The sequence below is a fragment of the Toxorhynchites rutilus genome, chromosome 3, assembly GCF_029784135.1.
Source record: "Toxorhynchites rutilus septentrionalis strain SRP chromosome 3, ASM2978413v1, whole genome shotgun sequence".
In the NCBI taxonomy this organism is placed as follows: domain Eukaryota; kingdom Metazoa; phylum Arthropoda; class Insecta; order Diptera; family Culicidae; genus Toxorhynchites; species Toxorhynchites rutilus.
The window spans coordinates 161,328,912-161,350,062 of record NC_073746.1 but is presented as its reverse complement, the minus strand read 5'-3'; the positions used below and the strand labels follow the sequence as shown (position 1 = coordinate 161,350,062).

Here is a 21,151-nt window from a genome sequence, read left to right as displayed (position 1 = left end):
TGAATGGTGAGGTAGAAGACTATGGCGGCGGGGAAAGCAATTTCGTCGGTGGGACAAGCGTGGAGGAGGTGCCAGCTCCCACGATACGCGAAGTCAGGGACGCTATCAACCACCTGAAGAACAAGAAATCCGCTGGGATGGGATTGGAGCGGAGCTTATTCAGATGGGCCCGGAGAAGCTGGCCATTTGTCTGCACCGGCTGATTATGAGAATTTGGGATGTAGAACAATTGCTGGAGGAGTGGAAAGATTGGGTTATCTGCCCGATCTACAAAAAAGGCGACAAGCTGAACGGTGAGAACTATCGTGCAATTACCGTCCTCAATGCTGCCTACAAAGTGCTATCTCAAATTATTATTATCAGGCCGGCTTTGTTTAAGGACGGTCAACGACGGACCAAATTTTTGAGCTGCGGCAGATCTTCCAGAAAGGCCGTGAATACAGACTGCCCACGCACCATCTGTTAATCGATTTCAAAACAGCGTATGATACCATCGACCGCGAAGGGCTATGGAAAATTATGGACGAAAACGGCTTTCCCGGGAAGCTGATAAGACTGATTGAAGCTACGATGGATGGTATGCAGTGCTGTGTGTGGATTACGGGTGGACTGTCGAGTTCATTCGTATCCCACAGGGGACTTCGGCAAGGTGATGGCCTCTCATGCTTGCTGTTCAACATAGCGTATAAACACGAGGGGTAAGTTTTGGTTTTTATCGATGGGGTAATGGATCAGAATATTTACCTGAACATCCTGAAGGAAAATATGAAGCAAAGTGTCAAGAAAATGGGAAGAAATTGAGGATTCAAGTTTTACCAAGACAATGACCTACGCATATAAAGTTCGCGCATGGTCACATTACAATTGCTCAAAAGTTATTTATATTCTTCCACAATCTCCCGACATCAATCCCAGTAAAAAACTTAAATACCACTTGATCAAAAAATGGATGAATATTCCTTCCGAATACACCGAAAAACTCGTAGATAACGGCTAAAGATAGCTAAACATAGTTGCAATGAACAAGGAATACCATACTTTTGATGGAATTCTGAAATTGGTCAACGCCTTCGAAATCGATTTGAGATTTCAAGCAGCGTACGAATATGAGTTTGAGTCAATTTTCATACATTAGCACATACATTCGCCATTCTCAGAGAAAAAAAAACATTATTCTGAAAACAGATAGTAAACTTTTTAACCGTCATATGACACTATGACTTTATCTAAATAGAATGTCCCGAAACCTTGTTTTCGACTTTCAGAAGAAGGGAAACGAGATCTGCATGATGGAGTACGATTACGAGTTTGTATCACTGTATACTTTTTTGGGATTTTAGAAAATCTTGAGTATTAATAAGTAGGTTAATATCATTGAATTGTTCTTCATTTCATGTCTAACCATTGCACAATGGTCCAGGAGATGTATTTTTGTGGAAATTAGCAATTGGAGCTTGACAGTTATTCTCTAGACAAAAACTGTCTTAGACAAAGTTGTTACTCATGACCAAAATTGTCGATGAAATAAAAAATCTAACTTTCTTATCTTTAAAGATAGAGGTAAATATAGTTCGACAATGATGTAGCTCCAATTATTTGAGACATCTTTGTAGAACAAAGTTTTTCTCTAACCGATATATCGCCTTTTTTCTAAGTTAAGTTAGTGTTACCATGAAAAAAACTGTTTTTTTGCTCTAACTTTTATATTTTAAATTTTACACGCAAACTGTCTTGGAAAGACATTTAGAGTTTACTAACACAAACATTTTTTGATGCAGAACTTGTCAATATCTCAACTTTACTCAAAGTTATTGATATTTCTTCCCAAAAAAATGGGCTCTTTTCATTTGTTTGTCATTCTTTCTAGGGCAAACATAAGAAATGTTTGTTGACGGTATTTGAAAAAAAAAACATATTTTACTCTATATAAAATGTGATTTTCAAAACTGTGTTATTTTTTGTGTTTGAGTAAATTAAAATTGAAATCATGAGTTTTTGGATGAAAACCTAACATTAACTTTGAGCAGGATTAAGATATTGACATGTTCCGCATCGCAAAATGTTGGTATTGATAAGCTATAAAAGTCGTACGAAGATTGGTTGATGCAGAATTTTAAATATAAAAGTTAGAATAAAAAAAAACGGTTTTTTCATAATTACCTTAATGCAACTCAGGTAGAAGGCGCTAAAACAACTTTGTCGGAAATATTTACTGTTTAGACAAAAACTGTCTTAGACAAAGTTGTTACATATGATAGAGCGCTCATTTTTATGTTATCAAAAATAGGGTGACCAAAATTGAAATGAAAACAGTTATTCTCTAGACAAAAACTGTCTTAGACAAAGTTGTTACTCATGATAGAGCGCTCGTTTTTATGTTGTCGAAATTAGGGTGACCAAAATTGTCGATGAAATAAAAAATCCAACTTTCTTATCTTTATAGATAGAGGTAAATATAGTTCGACAATGATATAGCTCCAATTATTTGAGACATCTTTGTAGAACAAAGTTTTTCTCTATCTCTTTAAATAACCGATATAGCGCATTTTTTTTAAGTTGCATTAGGGTGACCATGAAAAAACGTGTTTTTCTGCTTTAACTTTTATATTTCAAATTTTACACCGAAACTGTCTTCGTACGACTTTTAGAGCTTTTCGATACCAATATTTTGCGATGCCAAACATGTCTATATCCTAATTTTACTCAAAGTTATTAATGGTTTTTTTCCTCATGATTTTAATTTCAATTTACTCAAAAACAAAACATAACATAGTTTTGAAAATCACACATCATGTAGAGTAAAATGTGCTCTTTCAAATGGCGCAAATAAACTTTGTTTACGTTTGCCCCAGAAAGAATGAAAAACAAATGAAAAGAGCATGTTTTTTGAGAAGAACTATCAATAACATTGAGAAAAGTTGAGATATTGACAAGTTCTGCATCGAAAAATGTTCGTATTAGTAAGCTCTAAAAGTCTTTCGAAGACAGTTTGTATGTAAAATTTGAAATATAAAAGTTATAACAAAAAACAATTTCTTTCATGGTGACCCTAACGTAACATAGAAAAAAAGGCGCTATATCGGTTATTTCAAGAGACTTTGTTCTACAAAGATGTCTAATATAATTGAATACCCCTTCCTTCATTCATCAATGCCCTAGATTCTAGGGCAAAGTAACAAAGTTACAAAGTTACAAAGTTACAAAGTTACAAAGTTACAAAGTTACAAAGTTACAAAGTTACAAAGTTACAAAGTTACAAAGTTACAAAGTTACAAAGTTACAAAGTTACAAAGTTACAAAGTTACAAAGTTACAAAGTTACATAGTTACATAGTTACAAAGTTACAAAGTTACAAAGTTACAAAGTTACAAAGTTACAAAGTTACAAAGTTACAAAGTTACAAAGTTACAAAGTTACAAAGTTACAAAGTTACAAAGTTACAAAGTTACAAAGTTACAAAGTTACAAAGTTACAAAGTTACAAAGTTACAAAGTTACAAAGTTACAAAGTTACAAAGTTACAAAGTTACAAAGTTACAAAGTTACAAAGTTACAAAGTTACAAAGTTACAACGTTACAAAGCTACAAAGTTACAAAGTTACAAAGTTACATAGTTACAAAGTTACAAAGTTACAAAGTTACAAAGTTACAAAGTTACAAAGTTACAAAGTTACAAAGTTACAAAGTTACAAAGTTACAAAGTTACAAAGTTACAAAGTTACAAAGTTACAAAGTTACAAAGTTACAAAGTTACAAAGTTACAAAGTTACAAAGTTACAAAGTTACAAAGTTACAAAGTTACAAAGTTACAAAGTTACAAAGTTACAAAGTTACAAAGTTACAAAGTTACAAAGTTACAACGTTACAAAGCTACAAAGTTACAAAGTTACAAAGTTACATAGTTACAAAGTTACAAAGTTACAAAGTTACAAAGTTACAAAGTTACAAAGTTACAAAGTTACAAAGTTACAAAGTTACAAAGTTACAAAGTTACAAAGTTACAAAGTTACAAAGTTTTATGAACCCATTGGTGATCGGAAATTTTGAGCAGCTGATCGAGCTAAATTTTCATTCTGGATTCATGAGCTCATATCATGAATTCGTCTCCATGCAGGTTGATCCTTCTTCGTATATTCCCAACCGTGTTTGTTTTCCTGACTACATCAATTCCTCTGTACATTTTGATCTGTCCATGAAGCAGGATATCCATGGAATTCCAACGATTTTCGAAGCAAAGTATGGTCGTGTCAATTGTGATAATCTCATTCATAGAGGACCCATCAGTAAAGTACAGATGGCAAATTTTAGGTAGGCAAAGGTAGGTGCAATTGAAGGCGAAAATTATCAGCGTCACGTCAAATCGCCTTCAATGAATTTTATTCTTTAGTTCGTAAAAATACCATCGTTAACTGGCAACGCAAATGGAACGAAGATGAATTAGGACGGTGGCTCCACTCAATTATCCCTAAGGTTAGCCTCAATCCGTGGTTCAAAAGTCTGGACTTGAATCGGGACTTTATTCGCACCTTCTCCCGACTCATGTCCAATCACTGTTCGTTAGACGCGCTGCTTTTTCGTTTTAATCTTGCCGACAGCAATCTCTGCGGTTGTGGCCATGGTTACCACGACATCGAGCACATTGTTTGGTCGTGCGAGGTGTATCTGGTCGCCAGATCGAATTTAAAAAACTCCCTTCGGGCCCGAGGAAGACAGCCCAATGTGCCGGTGAGAGATGTGTTGGCTCGGTTAGACCTTGATTACATGTCCCAAATATATGTTTTCCTTAAAGCTATCGATCTTCGAGTGTGATTGTTCATACATCCTTTTCCCCTCCTTTTCGTCCTTCACGATCTATCGGTTTCTTTCCTACTAACATTAGAATAAGTTAAATTGTAAATACATATTAGATGTAAGGATAGTTTTAAGAATTGAGAATGAAGTGTCAGTGTGAATGAGAATGTGAATGTGAATGTGAGTGCGAGTGTAAACACACATCTCCTTACATCCCATCCTTTTCCTAATGAAAATGTGTCACCCTTTTAAACTCGAGTCGACCGCGAGTAATCGGTTTCCTATTTCATTAACCATAGAATTAAGGAAACAACATGTTGATATATGCTAGTTGAAATATAGTTAAGAGTTTGGCTCCATTAAACTTATGTAACTGAGCCTGTAAAAATAAACGGATTAATAAAAAAAAAAAAGTTACAAAGTTACAAAGTTACAAAGTTACAAAGTTACAAAGTTACAAACGACGTACAAATGGTCAAGCTAAATAAAACCGTTTAAAAAACCCTTACACAATATCACGTCAATATGTTCGTATTACCACCATGCTGCCCAACGATTTGCCGTAAAAAATAATCAATGAAATAATGAAGATTTCAATTTATGAGCAAACGTGGCTGATTGGTTGATTTAATTACTTTTATGCTCGGAAGGTATTTTTCATAAAGCGTAATTAAAGTAAGTGATTGGCAATATTATTTAAACAATATTCACCCTACTGTTCGTGGAACAATTTTCGCTAAAAGATTGCTCCAATTCTTTTTACACTATTACTATCTTAGTAATCAGGTCAATTCTCGCTAACCCAATCTGCAGTTATCCAACCGAAATAACTTCCTGTCGAAATATAGCATGAACAGCATTTCAATCGGTAGCATGCTGTACCAATAGCTTCAATCATATTTATACCCTTTCGCACTAATGTGCTTCCACCTCCGAGTTGCTCCATCCACTCATGACGGCATGAATGAACTCTAGGGCCGTGGCTGAATGAAACGAATATTTGCAACATTTGGTCTGCCCTCGGGGTTTCGAGATTTCTTTACAGCATCATTCTGCGCAAGAGGTTCAGAGGGAGGAACGCATTGCTTTTTTTTGCATACGCCGCCGAAAAAATATATCGCAAATTATCGACATGACACGACCAACCGAATGATGACCGTTGACCATTGCAAAATTTGTTACTTAGGTCGCGTGTATATAAACCATAGTTGAACTCTAGGTCGACACAGTTCAGCTCGGTCGTTTCAACAGAAAGTTTCCCGCGATTTTTACTCGACATCTGCCCAGTGTGGTTTGCAGTTTCGTAATGGCTTCCAAAGTATGGATAGTGACAGTGTAATGTTAGATTTGTGTTTCAATCGGTTTCAAATTTTTACAGTTCATTGCTGTTTTCGCCCTGGTGGCCGTTGCCTGTGCTCAACACTATGACCCACATCATTATCAACAGCCAGCCCTGATTAAAACCATCCAGCCAACTATAGTGAAAACTGTTCAGCCAGCTCTAGTCAAACACGTTGAATACACAGATACCCCAGCGGAATATCAGTTCCAGTATTCTGTCCACGATGAACACACCGGAGATATTAAGAGCCAACAGGAGGAGCGTCACGGGGATGATGTTAAGGGACAATATACCCTGATCGATGCCGATGGACATCGTCGTGTGGTGGATTACACTGCCGATGAACACAACGGATTTAATGCGGTTGTTCGCCGCGAACCATTGGAGGGCCATCAGGTCGTTAAGACCGTTGCTCCAGTTGCTAAGGTGCTCGCTCCAATCCCGGTGGCCAAGGTACTAGCCCCACAGGTGCACTACAGTCACGCTGCCCCACAGCACTCGCACTATTAAGTGGTTCGAAATTTGAGTCGTTTTTCGTTTTCTTGTATCTATGTCAAGACTTGCCATATCCTCATTTAATACTCTATCTCACCCTCATTATCTAATTTATATGATCGTTATTGTAAATAAAGAAGTTTTCTTTTAATTTTTCGTTTACTAATTCTTCAGAATATTATTTTATTTACACTCTGTTTGAGACTGACGATTTTAAACTTGTTCAAACTTTTACCCAAAATATTGATAGCAAAATCTACGAACTGTATACCTTTGGAAAGATTTGTTGAATATATTCAAAATTAGTTTATTATCATTAATCATCACTTATTATTATTTATCCTCGTATCTCACGAAGCCATCCGTGAGGAATGCACCGACATTTTCCACAAATCTCTACAATACAATAGGGATTTATTTTGTCTAGACTATAGTAGAAAAGTATAAGAGTCTGTATGTATTTGGAGGCACATTACTGTCCTTATCATATTGCTGTAATTTTTTTTATCAGTAGAATGAAATTTGGTTGAGCCGCATTCCGTGAATTGTGGAATTCGGAACCGGAAACCATTTTGTTGAACAGCCGCTATATACTGAGAACTATTGAGTATCATCCATAGCTAAAACAACGGCCTTGGCCGTGCCATGGATATAGCGCTCCAGAAGCTCCTTACCCGATCTGCCCAACACACGAATCCGCAGCGACGAACGGTTCGACCGGAAACGCGGACAATTACCTTTGAGGTCTGCTTGACTTCATGTATGATTATGGTGTTCGTTCTCGCATTGGTTTTACTCTTCGAGTGTTTTCAGTTTCTGAAGAATTTACTCAACCCCTGCCTTGCGGATACTGTACGATTCACCATTCTGCACGACACAAACTAGCAATTTTCTGATACACAAGCGAATTGCTTTCGGAATCACTACGATCTCCATTTATTCAACTGAATAAAATTTGATGACGTGTACAAATTAGGCTGTTTGCTTCAAAATATGCTAAAATGTAAAAATATGAACAATCGAGAGAAAACTTATCGATAGCATAACGTTTATCGAAATGTGCACTTTTTTGTCACCGTCACTGTTCCTGTTTTTGTTTAAATTTTTTTTCAATTAAATTGATATTTTGTTATCGACTCTGGAAGGTCGAAAAATAACTAGGTGTTGAGACATTTTGGTGATTGCATAAGGAATATTTGAAGATTTTTTATTTTTTTTTATTTTTTTATTTTATATTTTTTTTATATATCATTATGCACTTGGTAGCTGAGTGCGTGGATGCTCTCTCTGAAACTTGTGGTATGTTTTTGTTCCGAATCTGTTGGATCGATCTGGTTGAAATGCTTGTAGAAACATGTAAAAATGAATCATCTAAATTGTTACTTTCTTTGAAAAAAATATTACACTCTCATAAATTATGGGTTTTGTTTTCGTATGTGCTTGTTTTTTATAGTTTACATGGTTTAGAAATAGATGGTGCTATATCTAAATTGAAATTGATTCAAGGTTCTACGTATAACATGATAGTCTAGGATTAAATTTTTGTGTTATAAGCCATTCCGTGCCAAACCGATATAGTGGTTCTCAGATTTTCGGAACCAAAGGCGCTATATTTTTTGATATTTTTTCTGGAAACCTGGAGGTTTTTCACATAACATATCTCTAAACCAGGGAGGCGTTTTTTGGTTTTGAGTTATGATTTTTCAAAGTCCAAAATATCATTTTTTTCCATTTTTTTCACTACAAAAAAAATATAACTTTTGATCTATTGGACCGATTAAGATGATCGAAATATCAAATTAAAGCCCAATGAGCTAGTCTTGTTTGAAAAAATTTTACACTCTGAATGAAAATGCATTTTGTTTTCGTAGTTATTGATTATATTTGTTTTTCTATAGCTTACATCGTTTCGGGACCAAGGGCGCCATATTTTTTTATATTTTTTTCTGAAAGCTGAGGATTTTTCACAAGAATACCAGAGAGATGTTATTTTTCGTTTTTAAGTTATGATTTTTCAAAGTTAACATATTTTCAGTCTTCGCTCAATATTTCTATGCGACTAGGCTGTATGTATGTGACTATAATCCAATTAATTGGCAAGTGTGTTATTTTTCACAAAAGGCTAGCTGAAAGGCTTCAATTTGATATGTCGATCATCTGAATCGGTTTTGTAGTTCAAAAGAAATAAATTTTTGAAAAAAACTATTTTTGGAAAAATAAAATGAAAAATGATTTTTTGAACCATCGGGTAACTTTGAAAAATTATAACTCAAAAACAAAAAAAGCGCTTCTCTGGTTTCGAGATACTTTATGTAAAAAATTCTCAGCTTTCCAAAAAATATAAAAAATATAGCGCCTTTGGTTCCGAGACCATGAAAACTATAAAAAAACAAATACAATCGATAATAACGAAAACAAAATTCAAATTTTGTGCAACTCTGGCAACTCTGGTGGGTGGTAAAAGATAAGCTAATCGGCTTTAATTTGATATGTTGATCATCTAAATCGGCTAAGTAGAGCTACTAAGTGAATTATTAAGTTATGAATTTTAAAAAAAAGTTCTGGAAAAATTTGATTTTTCGGACCACCTAAAAATGGAAATGGTCACCCTAACAAAAAAAAAATTAAAAATGCGGGTCTAATTATTTGCGTTAAAGAACAGAATTTCCACTTTCCACGAAAATCTGAGAACCATTATATCAGGTTGGCATGGAATGGCTGTTATATTACGCTAGTGTTATATTATTTCAAAGAAGATCAAAAAAAATATGGGTCTAATATTTTGCGATATGGAACAAACCTACCCCTTTTTCATGAAAATCTGTAAGCCACTATATCGGTTTGGCATGGAATGGCTGTAGAGGGCGAACTCAATTATATACAGTCTCCGATTTCTTTTCACCATTATCGAGTCAAATTTTTGTTTTTAATTTGTTTTATGAATGTATTTTTAGTTTTGTCAATATGAAAGATGTATTTAATTCATGATTCAACCTTCAAAAGTCAGAAAAAATCTTTCTTACATGAAAAAGAAGTCACAGGAGGGTTGTGTCCGAGACACGACCGCATAGTTGACGTAGGATTCCATTAGGCTATCTGTTACATGCTGGTTTTGGATATGTTTGAAAAATTACATTGTTTAACTCTTCGATAGTGAATTGGTGGCCCTGAAAAGGGCCGTTTTGTCTGATTGCTAGGCATTATTTGTTCACTCCACCAACCTCCACCTCCACTCCACTTATAACCGAGTACTAATGATAGAAAGATGGTGATTAGTAATTTGATGGTGCGTATCACGATAAAAGATGCCTAAGTGAAATGAAATGATGAAAGCCGCACTCTGTGACCCTAGACGAAGTGGCTCCTGTGTTATGTATGGATGAAATAAAGAAAAAAAACCTCATCAATGTAATATAAGATAATTATCATTATCGAACACAATTATCAAGTTTTCTCACCAGAAAAAAAGTTTAATTTTTTATAGAGAAAATATATTTGAAATGGAAAAGGTAATTTCATTTATAATTTTTACTTTCAGAGTGTTTACTCAACCCATTTCCATTTTCGCTTTAAACCCAACGGAATACGATGCCAAATGCATCAATGCGAATTTCAATTGGACATTGAAATCGGTCATTGATATGAAATTTCATGAAGCAAACAACATAAAAGTTCCAAATTTAAATGTTATTTATATTCTATCAAACATAAGTTCTATTCAGTTCATTGAAATATCATTCTTCAATTAATCCATCGAAAGATTTTTATTGGAACGAAAATAAAAAACACTCATTCATCGCCGTTAGTTAAACTATCGACCTCGAGGGTATCTACATGCATTCCCCCAGACACCTTGGATTTGAAATCTCTGTTAGGGAATACATGTCGGTGAAAACAAAAGCTCCCCTTACTTTCATGTAATTGCACACATCATCTTGCGTGGACACCGACTGTACAACATCGTTACTGGACGAGCTGGACGGCGAGGGATGGAGTGCCTTTCTCAAGGCAAGAGGGTGGAGGTGGTAGCGCTGGAGTAGAGTAGAGTTTTCAAAGGGCCTTTCTCAAGGCTAGAGATGAATGAACTGAAAAAGTTTAAAGTCTCTATAATGCAATACCTTACCTTACCATGTAATTGCAATGCCGATTTCCCCCAGGCAGCTTGGTTTAGATGTCTCTGTTAGGGAATACACTTCGGTGGGAACAAATGTTCTCTCTACTTTGATGTGCCGATTTCTCCGTATCTTCAATTTCGACCAATCAGAAAGAGGTATTTCCGTTTGGAGAGATTTTTATTGTTTGCTAGTTAGTTTCATATGATATTAATATATTATCAATTGTGATGAATTGTTATGTAGTATTCAGATCGATTGATGCAAATGTCTAGAAAATCCATCAGGAAATAACTGACCAATAATTGGAAGTACATGAGAGGTTGAGATTTTCCAATTTTTCGATGGTTAGTTTCATGACATATATAATTTTATTCAATTTACAAAATTGTTATGGAGTGCCGAAATAGATTGACACAAAAATCTCAACAATCCATCATGAAACGATTGAGCAATAAGTGTTTGAAATTGGACAATTTTCACGATGTGCTCTATTTTCGTTTTTCAAATTTGTATCCCAATATGTTCCCGAAAGACGTAATCCTACGTCAAAAAATAATGTATCCAGAATCTCTCAGTAAGTGATAGACGTTCAATTTGATAAAAAAAACCTTCTATGCATCTAAGGTCGAATTTCAACAATGACGGAGCTATTGAACTTCTTTATTATTCCTGACCAGGGTTGCCATAATAAAATCTGTGTTTTTGGTCTGAAACAAAAAAAAGTCTTGGGTTTGATCCTAGCGGCATGGGCGGGATCTTGACATAGGACTGTGAATGTGTGTAGTAATTACATTTAATTTTTTTTTTCATTGATCAAAATCTGTATTTTTTTCTCTTTTGATCAATCAAATGAAAGCCCTAAAGAACTGTTTCCTGTATGAACCTGTATCCTTTAAACGGGTTAGATGAGATAACGTGGTAGAAACCGAAATCTGTTCTATTCAAAAATGTACACAAAAATACCATTAAAGCCATTTCTACCCCTTTTTCTGTTTATTTAACAAGGACAGACAGACGAAGTCATCATTTATCATTTATCAATGATGACAAGGAGTCATTTTTAAACACAAGTCTAAATAGTTGTGATCTACATAAATTTAAATTTATGTAGATCACAACTATTTAGACTTGTGCTTAAGCCTAAGTCAAATAAATCTATGACTACAGAAATATATTTAGATAAAAATAGCATTTCGCCTTCGTTGCACGTTGTCCGAAACATTTTTTGCCGGGGGTTGTAGTAACTTTATAGCCAGGTGATGTATATCAAGTATCCTATGACCATTAGTGCTCTCTTGGGAAGTCCATGTAGCTGGTGTTGGGTGCTAAGTTCTGCTTATGTATAGGAAAGGGAAAGGAGAATGGGCAAGTGCATTCGAGGAAGTGTAGCAAGCTTCTAAAGAAGACATACATATATCAAGATCGCGACTACTCATAATCTTATATGCGTGAGTATACCCTCTCGATCCTCAAAATCAGCAGCCAGTTAAATTCTTTATTTGCATTTTTACATTACCAAATATCATATCATGATATCCTGGACCAACCTTGCATAAATTGATAGTAGCATACCAGGGATTCTCAAAATATTCTGGGCAAAAGACACCTTTTTAGAATGAAGTGATATAGCTATCTTTTGTCCTGATTTTTATAAGAAATTCAATTGCTGCATATGTGAAACATAAATGTTGGTAGTCAATAGCAGTATGTGATTTTTGATTTTTTTGATGAAACAGAAGTCCACAATCAAGCATTACATCGATTATATACAATTTTGGACTCGACTATATACAGTTTGAAAAAAATATTTTTTTTATATTTCAAATATGACTTATTTCAGGAAGAAATGTTACCTTTCAACGTTAAGGTGAAATTTAAGTGACTATTACATGTACAGTGGGGTAAAAATCGTGATTTTTGAAGATTATGCTTGAATTTTCACTTGGAATTGTAAATATCGATATTGCAGCCAAATTAAGAAAGATAGAAGATGGATGTCAAAGAACAAATTGTAGAGCAGTTAGAGAGCTTTAATTTGATTGATAGAAATAATCTATTTCAATATAACTTTTTGGGGTAAAATTAATAATAACACATTAAAATTACTAACTTTTAAGTTTTTCACCTCCAAAATGTGATTAAAATCCACTAATTTAGGTGTTCACTACTACATCCTGTACTAAATTTTCTCATCTTTCAAATGAAAGCAACAGAATCGTCTTCTGTAGCGTACTTTTTAATGTAGAGCAACATAGTCCAAAACAAAAAAAGTTTCATAACTCTGTCATTGGTGAAATTCGAACACACGCGTAGAAGGTTTTTTTTTCATCAAATATGATTCTCTATCACCTCCTGAGTGAATCTGGATAAAATTATTTTTTTCATATGAGAAGGGTGTTTTCTGACTTTAAGGGGATGAATTAAAAATCAAATTCCTCTTTTATATTCAGAAAACGAAAAATACATGCAAAAAAACGAATAAAACATTATTTTTTTTGCCTCGATTATATGCAGGATTCGATTATATACAGTGAAAGGAACTGTATATAATCGAGTCCGCCCTGTATTTGAATATTTGAATGATCCCATAAAGATCATTAGTGGCCGTTTTGAGTAGCTCTACTCTGACTTGAAAGTGTCTAGAATTGTTTTCTTGATTTCATTGTTTCGGTTATTAATCCCTAGTATGTAGTGTCAATCATGCGAGCATCAGACTCCTTCCCCACATGTTCCATATTGAAACTTGTTTCCTCTTATAAGCAGAGATAGAATCAGAATTACACTCTCTCGTATAGCGTTGTTGATTTAACAAATGTAAGCATCCAGCTACCACGGCTAATTTAACAGTTCACTTCATGATTCGAACTAATGAGCGGGCTGCCTAGATTTTATGACATCACGTCTCTAAGCTTTCGGAAGAACTTTCTTCAACGAAAAATCTCCCGGCCAGAGCAGGAATCGAAACTGAACCCCTGACATGATATTTGTCACGGCAGCCACCCGGCCACGGTAGCACCAGAATGGATCATGTCAGCCACAATTATTGTAGCGGTAATTACAAAACAATCTTGTTGGAAATATATAATGGAACACTACATTTTAGTACTATATAATCGCACAAAAAACTATTTTATAGTTTAAAAAAGTACGAAATCTCATACTCATACTTTTTTCATACAGTTGGTAACTGTTTCTCTGGCATTTGATAAAATTAAATTTCACTGATAAACATCATGATTATAAATCGATAAGATATTCTCCGATGCACTCCGTTGATCAGCCATGAAGCTGTTTGATTAAATGGAAGTTTTGTTCGCCATTATATTGGTTATATCAATGATTTTAGGACTATTTTGGACCAGGTGAGAATCAACAAAACTTTTGCACAGTAACAACAAATGGGAATTTAAATTAACGACTTGCTTCGGCTATCAAAAACGGCTGATACATTTGTCGACATTTGTAGTGCAAGAAAATAAGACAACATTGTGTTGCCACCCAGCAGCGTATCGAACTGACCGCCCAATTTCTGAATTATGTACAAATAAGGAGCAGGAGCGGTCGATCGCTAGGTCAACTTCTGAAGAATACCCTGCAGCGAAATAGGTGTGGCAAAGTGGACTTTTTAGATATGGAATTTCTATTATATGTGACTCGTTTACGAGCTCGGTGATATTGTACTCTTGAAAAAGGAGTGGGACATATTGAACTATTTTATGTGACACAATTTGAAATAATCACCGATGAAGGAATAAACCAAGGTAACAAACTAATAATTTGCACTCTTTCTGCTATATATACCCGAAATTTTGTTTTAACTATCACAGTTTTCATTCGCCACTCATTCGATCAAAGAGTAGATTTGCATAAAAATGGCATTCAAAGTAAGTTTCATTTTAAATCGTGTCGAGATAAACAACGTCAAATTAAGAATTATCGCTAATTTGTTCCTTTTAGTTTGTAGTCTTGTTCGCTTTTCTTGCTGTCGCCGCTGCACAGCATTATGAATCGAATTACTATCAGCAGCCACAGTATCACGCTCAACCTGCCTTGCTGAAGACCATTCAGCCGGCTTTGGTGAAAACAATTCAACCAACTTTGATTAAGACTGTCCAGCCAACTCTGGTTAAGGCTGTGAAGCACGTTGAATACCCTGATGCCCCAGCTGAGTATCAGTTCGCCTATGAAGTGCACGATGATCACACCGGAGACATCAAGAGCCAGCATGAGGAGCGTCACGGGGACAGTGTCAAGGGATACTACACTCTAGTCGATGCCGATGGACACCGTCGTATCGTTGAGTACAGCGTTGATGGACACAGTGGCTTCAACGCCGTTGTCCGTCGTGAGCCTCTAGAGGGACACAAAATTGTGAAGGCGGTTGCCCCTGTTGCCAAGATCGTTGCCCCAGTGAAGGTACTTGCCCAAGCTCCGGTTCATCATTACCAGCCAGCCCCTGCCCAGGTTCACATTCATCAAGCTCCAATTCATCATTACCAACCAGCTCCAGTCAAGCTCATCAGTGCCCCAGTTGCTAAGATTGCCCTTCCAACCGTCGCCAAAGTGGCGTATGCCCCACAGCACGAAACCCTGAACCATGTTCAATTCAGTGGACACTCCGCCAACTACCACTACTAAATTGATAAATTTGTAGTAAAAAGTAATTACGCTCACTTGAATGAAGTTTAATGACCGAAATGTTAACTAATTGTAAATATTTGCATAGATAATAATAAAAACATGAAACATGATTTGAATATGTTCTCTTTCCAATATTCCTCATAGGCCGAAGCTACTAGTGTGTAGAAGGCACTTCGTTTCCGGCGGATACAGGATCTTGTAAACAGTTCACCATGATTACGATTAGTAGTTTTTGCTGTATTTTGTGCGGGAAAATAGGTTGTAATTAGTTTTTTTTTTATATAAATCGTTTATTTTTACAGGCTCAGTTACATTAGTTTAAAGGAGCCGAATTCTTAAATATATGTTTTAAAACTATACATAAATAATTTTCCTAACACTATGGTTAGTAAGGTGGAAAACCGATTACTCGCGGTTTACTCGAGTTTAGAGGATGACATCTTTCAGGAAAGGGATGGGATATAAGGGAACTGTTACAATGTTGATGATCACACTCGATTCTTAAATCTATTCGTATATCTATTGTATATTTACATTTCAACTTATTTTACTGTTTATACCAAGGGGGCCTATTGCTCGCAATGGATGAAAAGGAGGGTATAAGGAGATAGGTACAATCACATACGAAGATCGATAGCTTTAAGGAAAACATATATTTGGGTCATGTAATCAAGGTCTAACCGAGCCAACACATCTCTCACCGGCACATTGGGCTGTCTTCCTCGGGCCCGAAGGGAGTTTTCTAAATTCGATCTGGCGACAAGATACACCTCGCACGACCAAACAACATGCTCGATGTCGTGATAACCTTGACCACAGACGCAGAGATTGTTGCTGGCAAGATAGAAACGAAAGAGAAGCGCATCTAACGAACAGTGATTGGACATGAGTCGGGAGAAGGTGCGAATAAAGTCCCGACTCAAGTCCAGACTTTTGAACCACGGTTTGAGGCTAACCTTAGGGTTAATCGAGTGAAACCACCGGCCCAATTCATCTTCGTTCCATTTGCGTTGCCAGTTAGCGATGGTATTTTTACGGACTAAAGAAAAAAATTCATTGAAGGCGATTTGACGCTGGTAAATGTCGCCTTCAATCGCACCTACCTTTGCTAATGAGTCAGCCCTCTCATTACCCGGAATTGAGCAATGTGAAGGGACCCAGACAAAGGTAATGACATAACAGCGTCTGGATAAAGCACTCAAAATTTCTCGTATTCTCTCAAGGAAGTACGGCGAGTGCTTTTCCGGCCTCACTGAACGGATAGCTTCGACAGAGCTAAGACTATCCGTTACAATGTAATAGTGTTCAACAGGTCGTGAGGCGACGCTGTCCAGCGCATAGTATATCGCTGCCAATTCAGCAATATACACTGAGCAAGGATTCTGAAGACTGTGTGAGGTGCTAAAATTTTCGTTGAACACTCCAAATCCTGTGGACTCGTTTATAGTGGACCCATCAGTAAAGTACATATTATCACAATTGATACCCCCATACTTTGAATCGAAGATCGTTGGAGCGATCCTCGATCGTTGGTAATCTGAATATCCATGGATATCTTGCTTCATGGACAGATCAAAATGCACAGAGGAATTGATGTAGTCAGGAAAACAAACACGGTTGGGAATATACGAAGAAGGATCAACCTGCATGGAGACGAATTCATGATATGAGCTCATGAATCCAGAATGAAAATTTAGCTCGATCAGCTGCTCAAAATTTCCGATCACCAATGTGTTCATAACCTTACACCGGATGAGGAACCGAAGAGATAATAAATTGAAGCGATCTTTTAGTGGGAGTACGCCTGCCAAAACCTCGAGGCTCATGGTATGCGTTGAGGGCATACATCCCAACGCAATACGGAGACAAAGATACTGAATTCGCTCGAGTTTAATTAAGTGTGTTTTGGCAGCTGATTGAAAACAGAAACTGCCATACTCCATCACTGAGAGAATAGTTGTTCGATACAACATTATAAGATCTTCGGGATGGGCTCCCCACCAGGTGCCGGTAATTGTACGGAGAAAGTTTATTATTTGTTGACATTTTTTACTCAGATACCTAATATGGGCCCCCCAAGTACATTTGGAGTCGAACCAGACCCCAAGATACTTGAATGACATAGCATGAGTGATCGTTTTACCCAAAAGTTGAAGCTTTGGTTTTGCTGGCTTATGCTTCCTAGAAAAAACCACCATCTCTGTTTTCTCCGTGGAGAATTCGATCCCTAGCCCAATGGCCCAGGTTGAAAAATTGTTCAACGTATCTTGTAAGGGTTCTTGCAGGTCGGATTCGTTTGATCCTACGACAGACACCACTCCATCATCTGCAAGTTGTCTTAGGCTGCAATTTTGTGTAAGGCAATTGTCAATGTCGCTTACGTAGAAGTTGTACATAAGGGGGCTTAAACATGAGCCCTGGGGGAGGCCCATGTAAGAGACCCGAATTACTGCCGAATCTCCGTGAGAAAAGTTCAAATGTTTCTCACAAAGCAAGTTATATAACATATTATTCAATAGAGGCGGCAGACCCCGAGAGTGTAATTTGTCTGACAAAACCTCTATTGAAACAGAATCAAAGGCCCCCTTTATGTCCAAGAATACTGAAGCCATTTGTTTTTTTTTTCGGCGTAAGCCATTTGAATTTCTGAAGAAAGCAACGCAAGACAATCATTCGTCCCCTTGCCCCTGCGGAACCCATATTGTGTATCTGAGAGTAGGCCATTCGTTTCAACCCATCGATCAAGGCGAAACAAGATCATTTTCTCCAACAATTTCCGTATACAAGACAGCATTGCTATTGGGCGGTACGAATTGAAGTCGGACGCGGGTTTTCCGGGTTTTTGAATAGCTATAACTCGTACTTGTCTCCAATCATCCGGAACAACATTATGCTCCAGAAACTTATTGAATAAATTCAACAAGCGATGTTTGGCCACATCGGGGAGGTTTTTCAACAAGTTGAACTTAATTCTATCCGATCCTGGAGCCGAATTGTTACTTGAAAGGAGAGCAAGAGAGAATTCTACCATCGAAAACTCGGAATCAAGATCGCACCTATCTTGTGGTATATCTCGAACAATTCTTTGCACGGGAGCGAAATCGGGACAAACCTTTCGCGCAAAATTAAAAATCCATCGATGTGAATGTTCCTCGCTTTCATTCGATGAAGAGCGATTTCTCATGTTTCGAGCCACTTTCCATAATTTTTTCATTGACGTTTCTCGTGATAAACCTCCCACGAAATTTCACCAATAAGCACGTTTTTTACCTTTGATCAAGTTTTTAAATTGATTTTCAAGGTCTAAATACGTTTGAAAATTGTCAATGGTTCCTCGTTTCCGAAAAGCTTTGAATGCATTCGATTTTTCTACATAAAGCTTTGAACATTGGCTATCCCACCATGGATTGGGAGGCCTTCGGTAAATGGTGGAACCTGGGATGGGTTTCGTTTGAGCGCGAACCGCGCTGTCATAGATCAAACGAGAAAGGAAGTTATACTCCTCCAATGGAGGTAAACCATCTCTGGAATTGATGGCTAGAGTAATCGCGTCCGCATATTTTTTCCAGTCAATGTGTCTTGTGAGGTCATATGCCATGTTTATAGATTCAGAAGAATTCGACCCAATGGTGATGGAAATTTTGATTGGCAAGTGATCACTACCGTTGGGATCCTGTATTACATTCCACTTGCAATCTAACGATAGTGAATTCGAGCAAAGCGAGAGGTCGAGAGCACTTGGGTTAGCAGGAGGTTTAGGCACACGTGTTGTTTCCCCAGTGTTCAAAACGGTCATATTGAAGTTGTTACAAAGGTCATATATCAACAATGAACGATTGTCGTCGTACTGTTCCCCCCAGGCAGTTCCATGAGAGTTGAAGTCTCCCAAGATCAATCGTGGCTCAGGAAGGAGTGAGCACATGTCAATAAGTTGCTTGCGGCTAACTGTAGCTCTCGGAGGCCAATACAAGCTGACAATACAGAGGTCTTTGCCTCTGATGTTTGCATGACAAGCAACAGCTTCGATCCCTCCAATAGGTGGAAGGTCAATTCTAAAAAATGAGTGGCACTTATTGATCCCCAATAGCACCCCTCCGTATCTATCATCACGGTCCAAGCGTATAATATTAAAATCGTGGAAAGAGATATCATCTCGCGAAGAAAACCAAGTTTCGGACAGAGCGAAAACATCACAATTGAAGTTATGAATTAAAAATTTGAATGTATCCAATTTAGGGATGAGACTACGACAATTCCACTGTAAAACAGTGATATCTCCGACCTCTCTATTTGAATTAGACATCAAGAGAGATAATCATTGCAAGGAGGGGCCATGTTTGCATCAATTGTTGCAAAATTGTCTTTAATACTGGAAGCATTGAGATGACAATGGTTCTGATGGAATCGGAAACATTAAAACACATGAAGATTTGATCCAAAAGGTCAGACAACTTTATAAATCCCGATTGGGAAGTTGAGCTGGACGGAAAAATAGGGACAGTTGGGGTTTTTGATGTCCCCTCGAGTGCTGGGTCGTTCGAAGGTGAACTATTCCCACGGAAGCCAGGAGGAACCTGATTTTGTCCGCTGCACTCGATATTTTAGGCAAGCTAACATGGGGTACCACCGATGGGACTTGTCGTTGAACTTTGGGAGTGGACACATTTTTGCGCCGGGAATTCCCTTTGAAAATAAACGGTGTGCCCTCGTTAGCTGTATCCGCTTCCAATTCGTCAACTGGCAGTGAAGCAAAGACATTGTTTGTTGGTAATGGTTGTTGTTGAGCCAGTGGGGGAGCGCCCTTTAAAATATCCGCGAAAGTGCGTTTCGAGCGTACCTTCAAAGAGCGCTTTTGTTTATCCCAGCGACTCTTGTAAGTTTCACAAGCTGAGAGCACGTGTGGGGATCCCCCGCAATATGGACACTTATGCTCAGTCGCACTGCAGGATTTCCCCTCATGTTGCTCTCCGCAAGTGGCACAGCGCTCCTTGTTGGCGCAATAAGCTGCTGTATGACCAACTGACTTGCATTTGTTGCAAGTCATGGGCTTTGGCACGAAGAGTCGCACCGGCAGCCTCAATTTGTCCACCATAACGTAGTCAGGGAGGGCGGCACCAGCAAAAGTGACTCGAAACGAGTCGTACGGCGTAAATTTCTTTTCTACTCCTTCCTGGGTAACTTTTCCAAGTTGGCGACATTCCAAGATTTTGACTTCCATCGAAGGAAGCCTCTTGAACCTACCAACTCCCATACTTTCTATAGTTTTGCACGTCAGACCCGTTTCAGATATAACGCCCCCAATTTCTACGTTATGGGAGGGAATAAAAACTCGATATTCGAGGATGAAATGCTTATCAGCAACAATATCGTTCGCGTCCTTTCGGTTAGTCACGACAACTCGCAATTTGTTCGGTCTTACTTTGCAAATTTCGGAAACAGAGGTGTATCTTTTCAGATCTGTCATAATCTGTACGACCCTCAAGGCTTTACCATTAGGTTTGGGCCGGAAAAAAACAACCCAAGGACCAGCGCCAGGCGCATCGTCCGGATAAACCCTGACACGGGGAGCGGATACAATAGGAGAGGAATTCGAGGACAAGGTTTGAGTGGGGACAGTAACATCAGAGGGGGGAAGGGATGTCGATGATTGGGTGGAAGTATTGGAGGAATCAGGGGAAAGGTTTGCAATCTTTTTTTTGGAGGGGGGCTTGGTAGTGTGAGTTGACTCGTCCCCAGAAGAAGAATCTTCGGGCATAGGAGTCCGTTTA

The 21,151-nt window shown here is 37.5% G+C and overlaps 2 protein-coding genes across 2 annotated transcripts; both read left to right on the top strand.

The window, feature by feature from the left end:
• The first annotated feature begins 5,980 nt into the window (after positions 1 to 5,980).
• On the top strand, positions 5,981 to 6,778 carry LOC129778795 (larval cuticle protein A2B-like). Its single transcript, XM_055785904.1, has 2 exons — positions 5,981 to 6,108; positions 6,169 to 6,778. Exons 1-2 carry the CDS (start codon positions 6,097 to 6,099, stop codon positions 6,640 to 6,642), a joined length of 486 nt encoding a protein of 161 aa, XP_055641879.1. The 5' UTR covers positions 5,981 to 6,096; the 3' UTR covers positions 6,643 to 6,778.
• A 7,789-nt stretch (positions 6,779 to 14,567) lies between these two features.
• LOC129779435 (cuticle protein 7-like) lies at positions 14,568 to 15,380 on the top strand. Its single transcript, XM_055786913.1, has 2 exons — positions 14,568 to 14,626; positions 14,700 to 15,380. Exons 1-2 carry the CDS (start codon positions 14,615 to 14,617, stop codon positions 15,378 to 15,380), a joined length of 693 nt encoding a protein of 230 aa, XP_055642888.1. The 5' UTR covers positions 14,568 to 14,614.
• Positions 15,381 to 21,151: the final 5,771 nt, after the last annotated feature.